Raw genomic sequence first — 11,295 nt, forward strand, 5'->3', positions numbered from 1 at the left:
TTGCCAAAGGCCCAAAACGCTACTAACGCGGTAAGTTGAACTCGGACCGTACAATATGGATCTGACGGTCCGTATGAAAACCCTAGAAACAACAACTTCCATCGTTGGCGGCCGTCCGGAGGCCCAACCCAAGACGCCATCGAAATCCAACGCCGGCCGTGTTGCGGCCGCCATCACCAAGCCCCACACGGGCACACCTCGATCCGAATTCGCGTACGCAAACAAACAAGCCGGAAACTCCTCACGAGATAAGAAACCGCCCAAAAACAGCAAGGACCCAGCAGCGGCGTCCCAGCCGGTCCACGCGGCGGGGAGGCCCCCACCTGGCCCACCGGCAGCGTCACCCATCGCGCCAACCGCCAGCGCACGAGGCCCATCGCCGTGGGCCGCGAGCCCATAAAAATCCCCGCGCCCGCGGCTCGGCGCCCGCAGACCACACCAGACACCTCCCGTTTCTCTCTCTCCCTGCCCCTCTCTCTCTTCCCGTCCTTCCCCCAAGAGGATCTAGGGTTTGCGCTCGGCCTTCGTTCTTCTTGGGCCGAGCCCTAATCCTGCTGCACCGCCACCGAGCCGAGCCCCTGGGTGGTTGTTGGATCGCCTCCGCTGCGCCCCCTCTGCATCCTCCCCGTACGTAAGCCCCCAAACTCCCAAACCCCTGCTCTCCTCCTCCTCCTCCTCCAGCTTACTCCGTCGTCTCCTAAATCCGTGCTGCGCGTAGCTTCGTCGATTGGATTCGTTTCGTGGTGTAGATCCGGTTTGCGGTTCGAATGGGTCTGATGGATTCTGCTTTCATGGGCTCGATTCGTTGGATCTGTAGGGGAGCAAGCGCTTCGCTGGCGAGAGTTCCTGGGCATGCCTTTGAATAGGTTTGAATAGACGGATTGTTTGTGCGATTTTTTGCGGAGAATTTTCTTTTCCAGTGGCCTTACCAGTGCTATAGCCGACACTTCAGATTATGTGCGCTATATTATGTGTTTTTTTGTTTGTATATTTTGTTACGAGTAAATTGTGGCGTGTTTTAGGGACTCCATAATGTGGCACTATCAACTGTTTTCCTCCCTGGGAGAGAATCATCAGGGGGGCACTGCTCGAGCACCTCACGGTAGGAATAGTCTTTTCGATTTTCCAAGGGAATTACTCAAGGTTTTGGCATGACTTAAATTGGTGTGGAGTAGTAGGACTTAGTTGTCGTCTATGGAGAATCCATGGTAAACAGTTTGACTTCGTTGTTAGTGAAACAGTACCCGTCTGGGTGTCAAGTCTTGTTCACATATTGAGGTAGATAGTTAATCTTGTAGAGTTTCATGTAGAACATGAAATTCTGCAGAATTGGTAGGCATCATGTAGACCTGCTAGGTTCAATGCATATCTGGTTTCTGCTAGGAGCTTGGCTTGTGCAAAGGATGGGCATAGTTGCATTTCTGCATAAATGTTGTGTTACCGGTGGTATTTTATTCTTTAGCTATTTATGTGCAGTCCCTTGTGGTTCTGCTGAAGGGAAGTGCCTATCCTTAGAATTTGTATTCATTTTCTGTTACAACTTACAGCTCTTTAGCATATTTAACTACTTGCATTCAGCATTTGCTCTGCCTGGTTTGGTGATACTGGTCCACTTTTCTGTTGTATGCTAATGCTATATTCATACATGTGTAAAAGCATAGCTTTGTTGCTTGCATCTACATCTTTTTAACTTCGGTACTTGTTTGGATACCATCTTGATTGAAAAAGTTATTATTACATCATCTAGTTTGCTATAAGTAATACAATCCTCACATAGCTTTTGGAAAAAAGTCTGCATTCTGGTGGTCTCTGAATCTTGCCTTCAAAATTATTATCTGGGACTGCTGCCTTAAACAACCAGATCTTGTCATTAATGAAACCGTGTAAGATATCTGCTGTCTATCCATTTTGCAATGACATATTTGACAGTTTTAAACACCTATGAGATTTTATTTTCACGGAGTTCCTTTTTTATTGGAGTAACCAACGTGCTTTTATGTGCTCAGTCACCTCACGTGATATATATTTTTTAATTTCAAATTGACAGGCATTCTTGGGTTCTGTTGGCCTGTTTCCCCAACATGGGTGAGCCAAACAGCAATGACAATGCAATGGTGCATGACAGTGAGATGGTCGATGGCAACGGGGTGATCAATGGCAATGGGATGGTTCACGGTAGTGAAATGATTCATGGTAGTGAGATGGTCCATGGTGATGAGATGATCCATGGGGATGAGATGATTCAAGGCACTGAGATGATCCATGGTAATGAGATGGTTCAAGTTAATGATCTCATCCATGGTAATGAGTTGGTTCAAGTTAACGACATGGTCAATGGTGATGAGATGGCCCATGGTAATGAATTGATCAATGCTGAGATGACCCCACAAACCACATCAAGACGTCGGAGGAAGAAATCGCTGGTCTGGGAGCACTTCACTATAGAAAACATGCCAGGGGGAAGCTCAAGAGCATGCTGCAATTTATGCAAGCAAACCTTTGCGTATAGTTCTGGTTCAAAAATTGCAGGAACTAGCCATCTCAAGAGGCACATCACCCTAGGTTCCTGTCCTGTTATGAAAGACCAAGACAGGAAGTTGGCACTGCCACCACCAGGAGGCCCTGGCACTGATAATGATGGTGAGGGTGCTGTAGAACGCCCTTCTAAGAGGCGCTACAGATACACTGGTTATGCAAATGCTACTTTTGATCAGGAAAGGAGCTTCTTTTATCTGGCGAAGATGATTATTTTGCATGACTACCCACTTCATATTGTTCAACAGCCAGCCTTCACTACTTTTATTGAGAGTCTGCAACCCCGTTTCAGGGTTGTAGATGTTGAGACAATGGAGGGAGAGGTATATGCTGTTTTTCAGAAAGCAAAGGAAAACCTGTTGCAAGCATTCAGCACCATGCCAGGAAGGATCAGCCTCACTATAGGACTGTGGACAACCAGTCAGACTCTAGGCTATGTTTCGCTCGCTGGGCAGTTTATCGACTCAGAATGGAAGGTACACCGAAGAATGCTCAACTTCATGATGGTGTCTTCTCCTCATTCAGAGAATGCACTTAGTGAAGCTATTAGCTCGAGCCTTTCAGAGTGGAATATGAAGGAAAGGCTATTCACTATCACTTTGGATAATGATTGCTCTTCCCATGATATTTACAGTGCAAATCTGAGGGATCACCTCTCCAATAAGAACAACCTCATGCTTAAGGGACAGCTGTTTGTTGTGAGGTGCTATGCACATATCATGAATATAGTTGCTCAGGATGTTATTGCTTCGATTCATGGTGTGATTTACAACATCCGTGAGAGTATCAAGTTTATAAAAGCTTCTCCAAGCCGCGAGGAGAGGTTTGCTGAGATTGCTCTGCATCTGGAGATTCCCAGTACCAAGACACTCTGTCTAGATGTTACGACCCAGTGGAACACCACTTATCTGATGCTGCTGGCTGCCTTGGACTATAAGCAGGCTTTCGCTACACTAGAGACATGTGATGATAATTACAATGAAGCTCCTTCAGCAGAGGATTGGAAGAAAGTTGAGGCTACCTGTAATTACCTGAAACTGCTATATGACTCTGCACATAGCATCATGGCTGCAGCAAACCCTACGGCAAACATCTTTTTCCATGAAGCTTGGAAAATTCAGCTAGAGCTAGCAAATGGTACAGAACATGAGGATCCCATTTTCAGCAGCATTGCCAAGGATATGCACGAGAGGTTTGACAAATACTGGAAAGATTGCAGCCTGGTGCTTGCAGTTGCTGTTGTCATGGATCCACGTTTCAAGATGAAGCTTGTTGAGTTCAGTTACTCTAAAATTTATGGTGCTGAGGCTGGGAAATATGTTAAGGCGGTAAATGACTCTCTGCATGAGCTGTATAAGGAGTATGTGGCACAGCCACTCCCATTGACCCCTGCCTATGTTGAACAAGGGGAAGCTAATAATGTGGCTGTCAATGCGAATGCTACTCAAGGAAATCCTCCTTCCACTAGTGATGGTCTTCTTGATTTCGATATGTACCTTTCTGAGATTCAAAGTAGCCAACCTGCAAAATGTGAACTGGAGCAGTACCTGGAGGAATCCCTCACTCCACGTATCCCGGAGTTTGATATCCTTAACTGGTGGAAACTTAACACACTCAAGTTTCCAACTCTATCGAAGATGGCCCGGGATATCTTGGCCATCCCAATGTCGATGGTTAGCAGTGGCAGCTCTATATTCTCAGCTGGAACTGGGAACCGCATGCTTGATGACTACAGAAGTTCTCTTCGTCCGGAGATTGTGGAGGCACTTGTATGCGCGAAAGACTGGCTCCAGTATTCACCAGCTCCAACTGAGGTGCCAGTTTCTGCGATGGTCAAGGCGGAAGCATCGTAGGTTCATTGTTCTTACCGCTTCCCTGTTGGAGCAGGAATAAGGTTGTGGTATCTATGAGTGTAGTTAACTGTAGGCATATTTTAGGCAGCGATTGCAGACAGATTTTGATACTATTATTTATCTCCTAGAGTCCTAGTGTAATTTGTTGTGTTGAACTAAGTTTAACTTGCCGCAGTGTTCTTTAATGTATTGAGTTTAGCTGTGGTCTGAATCTGCACACTGTGTGTGTGTGCAGTTTGCGGGATGTATCAGGTGGTAACTTCCAGATTTTGGCATTTGTTGCGCTGCCGTTCTTTTCTTGTCTTTACCTTTGTATACTCTATTGTACTTTTTTTTGCTAATTAATCATCAAAGCAGATAGGTGTCTACTTGGTTTATACTTTAGTAAAGCACAGAAGCATCAACATTGCCTCTGTTTTGTACCGTCTTCTATGTACAGCGGTTCGGTATCAGTTTTGAACATGCAGCTGTAAAAATGGCTACATTATTTTTAATATGCTCATCATCAGTTTTTTTTTTTGAAGAACTCGTCATCAGTTTTCTGGTAGTATGTTGCCCTTTGTGTTCAGATGACTTTCAAGTCTCAACCATTGGTTCTTGCATCCGACCCCAGTTAAGGTGATGTCAGGCTTATCCCCTGCGATCGACAACTCCATCGAGTCAACTCATGGTGACCAGCATCGACGGGCTCCAAAGATGCTGGTGCTATGTTGTTGCCGCATCCAGTTGGCTAAAAAAAAGGAAGGATTGGCACTTGGCACGGTTGTCACACATGATTCTTCTGAACTACAATGTGCTAGTCTATTATTGGTACTTCGAAATTCGAAGAGGCCAAATTCCTCCAAAGGAGATCAACGAAAACGTGCCACCATTTTTGTTCAGACTGAGAAGGCCTAATCCCTGCCTCATTACCCAAAAAAAAAGACTCTTCAAGTTTACAACTCAGTTGATTGTAACAAACACCCTCCATATTCTGGTAGCCTTAAGCTTGCCGGACCAGACTAGTGCTGAAAATTTTCTGACGCAGCACAGTTGCTACAAAAACATGCATGAACAAGACACCAGAACAACTCGAATTTTGATACCATACAACAGTCCAGAGCCAGAAACTTGTCAAAACACACTCCAGGTCCTCTTATCATTTTATTCCACAGGACGAATTGAACTCCCAATGGTTTTCTCCTTCGGAAATCTTAAACTATCACCATTGTCTTGCACAGCACAAACAACATAATTTCAAGCAATACAGTGCCAACAAAGTGCACACATGACAGCACAAACTTGAACAAAGAATTACCAAAACAATATCACAGGAAGCTAAAGATCAATGATAGAAATATATTAGAATGCAACCAAATGGTAATAAGAAAACAATGTGGTTCTTTACAGGAAGAGAATCCGTCAGAAAACAAGTAAGCTGAAAGCCTCAATGTTTGCTCCCGGAGAAGCAAAAAACCATCAATAATCATGACCTTAGTTCATCTTGTTTATTTTTAAGACCTATAGAGGAAGGGGAAAAAACTCAGTTTCATGGTGCAAAACAAGACATTGGACCAGCTTCTCTATCCTATTCAGTGGACTTGACAATGAAGTTCTGGCGGCTGATGGGGTTCATGATGACTGGTGGTCCAGCGGTGCGAGGCCAGGCCTGGAACTTGGCGTCCGTGGTTTGCCACCACTCCTTGTCAGAAACAGTCTTGGGAATGGTACCTATTTCCAAAGAATGAAGCGAGTTAGATGAAAACTTGCAAGAAGTTAGACACAGGCCCAGTAAACAAGCTCGGCAAGACGAGTTTGTGAACTAACCGCCAAATGCTTTCTTGTCAGAAACAAATGTGTCACACAGGTATGCAATGCCAAAGGACCCAACCAGCGAACCTACAATGTAGCCAGCCGCCATTGTTTCTGCATAAGAATGAATTGAAGTACAAATGAACAAATTTGGCAAATATGCAGAAACCATCCGCGAGACTGAAGGCAGGCCTGAACCTATTCTGGCAACTGGCAAGTCACTGCCCAACCGAACTATAAGACTGAATGCTTTCTGATAACACTGACACATAAAGCAGGAGACAGATAATTAGATCAAAGTCCTGCAACCTCCAAATTGACAATGCTGAAGGTAATTAAAGGCAAACTCTATGCACCATGCGCATGCACAGTGATAACATATCTGTTTTCCCCAGGAAAAAAAAACAATGACCACCAGCTACGCAGCGGTACACAAATTGCTAAATCCAAAATCAGAAGTGACACTATGAACTCGCTTGGCTTAACGTGACAGAAATATATCCACATTACAATCTCAATCGATGATTATCATAAACTTAATGGTAGTTATTTCTGTTTGAATATACGGCACCGCAGTAGCACATTTTGGGGTAAATGGAATTGATGGGGTGAACGGAATTGATCCGTCGTGTATGGCATATGGACATCTGAACCTGTAGTTCTGGACTTCTGGTATAGGTATAATAAGAGGCAATGTATCCTGTTTGTTTGATCAGATAAACAAACAGCAAACGGAAATGATCAAACACCCCAAAACCAAAGCTTGAACTCTACAAACGCATCCACAATCTTCCCCCTAGCACCGAATAAACCCGCGATAAATGTGATCTGCGGAATCAACGAACAGCTAGGGCCTCCTCACACCTCAGCGAGATAAAGAAAAAAAACAAGACAGGCTCGGATGCACCGCATCTCCAATCGGTTCCACGGAGGTAAAGACAACGAGGTGAGGCGGAATGAAGGATACCTGAATCTGGATCCGGATCGACGCGTGCTCGGCGCAGACGGAGGCGGTGGGGGGAGCCTGCAGAAGTTGTGGGAACGAATTCGGTGACCAGCCGCGAGGATACGGAGGGGAAGAAATGGAGGCCGAAGGTGCGGTTCCTGGTGTGTGGACGAGTCAACATGAATCTTCGCAAATTCGGCCCAGACCATCCTGGACCAAAAAAATACAGGTTTTGGCAAAGCCCACTACGTCAGGCCCGCACCATGACTAGCCCAGATCGCGACATGAGTCCAAACAAAACCAGGCTTGACCATTCTCTCAATGGGCATGTCACCATACAAAACTCGCTGGATGAAGCATTGAAAACTTGTGTGGCGGCGTTCCGGCGGAGGTGCACGGGTGCTGCTCGTTCTTCACACCCGCGCGGCCGCGGCGTCCCAATTCCGCACCAAACTCGCGTCGGTCTAGCTCGCAACAAAAACAGTGGCGATCCAGATCTTTCAGGGACAGGAAGATCGCATCCACGAGGCGACGATTTCGAGCGCTGACACGCACCAACAACCCCCACTCCGCCACCCCCCCCCCCCAACCCCCGGATCTCGCCAGGTCTCGGCGATCGGACGAACTGGCCCCCCGCCGCGCCATCACGGGACACGCACGCCGCGGCGGTCGGCACCAAGTACAAGGAGGCCCCGCCTGCGGGCAGGCGTCGCCATCTGCCGGTGCCGGCGCTCGGCTCCCTTCTTAACTCGCTTGCCGACAACGCGCCGAGCACAAGCTCGCGTCGCGTCGCGCGCGCACTCGCACTCACGCTCATTCACTGAGCCATTACTCAGCTCACCTACTCCAGATCTCATGGCGCCCTCCCGCTGCCACCGCCTCCTCCTCCCCACGACCATGGCCCCGGCGTGCTTAGCCCTCGTCCTCGTCCTCCTCCTCGCGCTCTGCGCCGCGCCGGCGCCGGCCCACGCCGCGCGCGCCCTGACGCCGGGCCGCGCGGGCGCGGTCACCAAGGCGCAGCAGGGCGGCAGCAACGCGACGGCGGCGGCGGCGGACGAGTACCTGGCGCCGCACAACCAGGCGCGCGCGGCGGTGGGCGTGCCCCCGCTGCGGTGGAGCGCGGACCTGGCGTCGACCGCGGCGGCGGTCGTGGCGCAGCAGCAGCGGCAGGTCGGGTGCGCGTTCGTGGACATGGGCGGCAGCCCCTACGGCGCGAACCAGGGGTGGGCGAGCTACCGCGCGCGGCCCGCCGAGGTGGTGGCGTCGTGGGTGGCGCAGGGGCGCTACTACACCCACGCCAACAACACGTGCGCGCCGGGGCGGCAGTGCGGCACCTACACGCAGGTGGTGTGGCGCCGCTCCGCCGAGGTCGGGTGCGCGCAGGCCACCTGCGCCGCCGGCGCCACGCTCACGCTCTGCCTCTACAACCCGCACGGCAACGTGCAGGGACAGAGCCCCTACTAGCTTACTAATAGCTCGGTGGCGGGCAGGCGGGCCGGCCGGCCGATCAGGTTGGTGGCGCTCCGTCCTGTTGAGCCGCCGACGCGGATGCCGGCGTCGGAGCGCGATGCAGCATGGTTAGTGTAAGAGACGCCCACGTAGCTCTAGTCCTTTCCGTTACGGTCACGGTTTGCTTTGTGTGTCTGTGGTGTGTGATCCGGTGGCGTTCTTGGTGTTCAGAACTGCTTTGGTTAACACTGTGTTCAGAAAACGCTTGTGATGTGATGCTTGTTCGTTATGGTGTTGATCCGCGTTAGACTCGCTGGGCTGCGTACAATGGCTGCACTAGCAGGCGCACTCAGCCCTATGAGCACCTCCGAGACCGAAGAGAATACGAGATGGATCAGACTGAAGAGCTGGATCAGGTGACTTCCATATGAACCGGAGCTAGCAATCGAACAGATGTGCGGCAGATCAAACGGCATGCTCCTCACGGATTTTTGCTTAGTGAATGGGGCAACCGACACACTAGCAAAAGCGAACTGATCGTCCTTTTTCTTTCAGGCGAGTGGATTGCCAATTGCTGGCGTTTCTTTCGTGGCTTTGGCGTTACTATATTGTTAAACCCACAGTTTTGGCAAATCTGTGCTGCCTTCCAGGTTGTTCTGAATACTCGCACACAAGAAAAAAAAAATAGTCAAGAACACAGAAATTAAACACGATCGACAAGAATCAGTCTCAGCTTGCCGTCGGCGCGCCCCCTGCTATCGGTCGGCTTGAGGCCTCTCGAGCTTCACCCATCGGCTTGGCAGTTGGCACGCTGGCCACATGGCTTGGCACGGGCACGGGCACGGGCACTAGCACGGCGCGCCACGGACGCGGGAGCACGCGCCGACGAGCACCGTGGCATGGACTGTGATCAGGCGGGCACTACGCCAGGCCAGTAGCATCCTCCATGACGTTCCGCGTTAATCTCGAGCTCAGGGTTACGTTAACGAACAACAGCGGTTTTCTGGAACTAGGAAAAAGGCCACGAGAAACTTTTTTTCTTAAAAAAGACAAGGACTTCCCTGAAACAAAAAACAGAGTTAAAATGGCCGGTGCTCCCTACAGCGCGCAGCCACGCACGGCGCAAGTGACACTACACGCTCGCCATCGGCCCATCTCCTGCCGTCCGGCCACAGCCGCACAGGAAATGCTAGTGACCGTTTAATCACTCCCTCCTCTTCTCTTTTTAATCAAAACGATTAGTGGTTTACCATCGGACTGAATTCTTTCAAAACTGCACTAGTATGGTTTGGTTTTGTTTTGGCCCATTTTTCTCGACTCAACCCAACATGTTTTGACCCAAAAGGGTGTTTGTTTGGGGGGTTACTCTGATTATCTCTCCTTTTGGATTTGTTTCATGTCATATTTTGATTAAGTTTCATCTGCAAATAAATTATTGCCATGATAATATGGTTTGACTATTTTATGACTTTTCAAAATTATCAATGGTTATTTTAGTCTTCTATTGTTCTATGGTGTGCTTTAATTTATTCCATTTAATTTTAGTGTTTACCGTGTACAAACTATTGTTATACCTTTTCCGCATATGCGCATTTAACATTCTAATTAATTTATATTAATATTTTTGCATCGTGGAATATACTTTGATAGTGAATATATTTGGTAGTATAGATGTTGTTATATTTTTCTGTGAATTTGATCCAACTTAGACAAGTTTGAATTAGTATCCTGCTGTGCATACTGCGCCGAGTACTGCGGCCCGTGTGTTCGTCGGCGCCCTCGGATGCACACACCAGCCACGCGGCCACGGCGTGCAGGTCGGGCGTGTATTCTTTCTCCGGCCGTCTCGCCGTCCATGCGCATGCGCTAACCAAAACCTCATTATGCAACTTGTTACCTCGGAGAGTTTGTTGCCGCCGGAATGGATCCCAACCAACTCTGACCCAAAAACCCTATTCAAACCTCTCCTTCCTCATATATAGTGCCGTTCGCGCCAGGTCCCCGGAACGTGGGCGTCACACGCGAGCAGCCATGCCGCCGGCCGTCGCGCCGGTGGAAGACGGCGCCGGGGACGAGGCCACGTACTACAGCTGCCACGTCGCGTGGCTGGCGTGGTGGAACAACGTCCGGTGCGTCCTCGCGTCCACGTTCCTCCAGTGCCCGCCGGCGCCGGCGACCGCCAAGTCCGCCACCGTCCGCGGCACGCTCTTCCTGCACTCCACGGGAGACCGCCGCGTCCGCCTCTTCCTCCAGGACCACGGGGGCGCCGCGGAACCGCAGCCAGCGGACGACGAGCACTTCCTCGTGCTCGACCTGCCTTCCGGCCTCGGCGGCGCGGACATCGCCGCGGCGGGCAGGATCGTGCTCGAGTACCAGCGCCAGTGGACGCCCGCCGCCGCTCCCGGCGCGCTCCTCGCGTCGCCCAAGTGGCTGGTGTACTGCAACGGCCGGCGCGTCGGGTACGCGGCGAGGCGGGAGGCGCCGTCGGACGCGGAGGGCTGGGTGCTCGAGAAGCTGCGGGCCGTGACCGCCGGCGCCGGCCGGCTGCCCGGCGGAGGGGTGGAGTACCTGCGCGGGAGGTTCGAGAGGATCGTCGGCTCGCCCGACGCGGAGTCGTTCCACCTCTTGGAGCCGATCGGGTGGCCGGAAGTAAACGGTGGCGGCGGCGGTGACGGTGGCCTTAGCATCTTCTTCCATCGGATTTGATCGAGGTGTAAGCAT

General features: G+C 50.3%; 4 protein-coding genes across 6 annotated transcripts; 2 read left to right on the plus strand and 2 right to left on the minus strand.

Moving 5' to 3' along the window:
- Positions 1 to 438: 438 nt before the first annotated feature.
- On the plus strand, positions 439 to 4,882 carry LOC112874906 (zinc finger BED domain-containing protein RICESLEEPER 2-like). Of its 3 annotated transcripts, none has more exons than XM_025938491.1 (2): positions 439 to 631; positions 2,048 to 4,882. In XM_025938491.1, exon 2 carries the CDS (start codon positions 2,082 to 2,084, stop codon positions 4,386 to 4,388), a length of 2,307 nt encoding a protein of 768 aa, XP_025794276.1. In that variant the 5' UTR covers positions 439 to 631; positions 2,048 to 2,081; the 3' UTR covers positions 4,389 to 4,882. The 3 variants fall into 3 exon arrangements, with proteins under 3 accessions (XP_025794276.1, XP_025794275.1, XP_025794274.1); XM_025938490.1 differs by having other exon boundaries at positions 440 to 627; XM_025938489.1 differs by lacking the exon at positions 439 to 631 and adding an exon at positions 652 to 866.
- An 858-nt stretch (positions 4,883 to 5,740) lies between these two features.
- On the minus strand, positions 5,741 to 7,285 carry LOC112877056. The gene is made up of 3 exons (XM_025941260.1): positions 7,147 to 7,285; positions 6,195 to 6,293; positions 5,741 to 6,098 (listed from the first exon to the last, which is right to left on the minus strand). Exons 2-3 carry the CDS (start codon positions 6,286 to 6,288, stop codon positions 5,956 to 5,958), a joined length of 237 nt encoding a protein of 78 aa, XP_025797045.1. The 5' UTR covers positions 6,289 to 6,293; positions 7,147 to 7,285; the 3' UTR covers positions 5,741 to 5,955.
- Positions 7,286 to 7,857: 572 nt separating this feature from the next.
- On the plus strand, positions 7,858 to 8,881 carry LOC112877229 (STS14 protein-like). The gene has a single exon (XM_025941461.1). It carries the CDS (start codon positions 7,981 to 7,983, stop codon positions 8,587 to 8,589), a length of 609 nt encoding a protein of 202 aa, XP_025797246.1. The 5' UTR covers positions 7,858 to 7,980; the 3' UTR covers positions 8,590 to 8,881.
- A 1,649-nt stretch (positions 8,882 to 10,530) lies between these two features.
- On the minus strand, positions 10,531 to 11,295 carry LOC112877302. Its single transcript, XM_025941552.1, has one exon. The coding sequence runs from the start codon at positions 11,293 to 11,295 to the stop codon at positions 10,531 to 10,533; it is 765 nt and encodes a 254-aa protein (XP_025797337.1).

The sequence above is a fragment of the Panicum hallii genome, chromosome 9 (assembly GCF_002211085.1).
Source record: "Panicum hallii strain FIL2 chromosome 9, PHallii_v3.1, whole genome shotgun sequence".
Taxonomy (NCBI): domain Eukaryota; kingdom Viridiplantae; phylum Streptophyta; class Magnoliopsida; order Poales; family Poaceae; genus Panicum; species Panicum hallii.

Bases quoted from the DNA above. Each gene is read 5' to 3' on its own strand.
- LOC112877056 (XM_025941260.1), bottom strand. From the start codon at position 6,288: ATGGCGGCTGGCTACATTGTAGGTTCGCTGGTTGGGTCCTTTGGCATT. The intron at 6,099-6,194 runs GTTAGTTCACAA...CTTTGGAAATAG, and splicing joins TGACAAGAAAGCATTTGGCG to GTACCATTCCCAAGACTGTT.
- LOC112877229 (XM_025941461.1), top strand. From the start codon at position 7,981: ATGGCGCCCTCCCGCTGCCACCGCCTCCTCCTCCCCACGACCATGGCC.
- LOC112877302 (XM_025941552.1), bottom strand. From the start codon at position 11,295: ATGCTTACACCTCGATCAAATCCGATGGAAGAAGATGCTAAGGCCACC.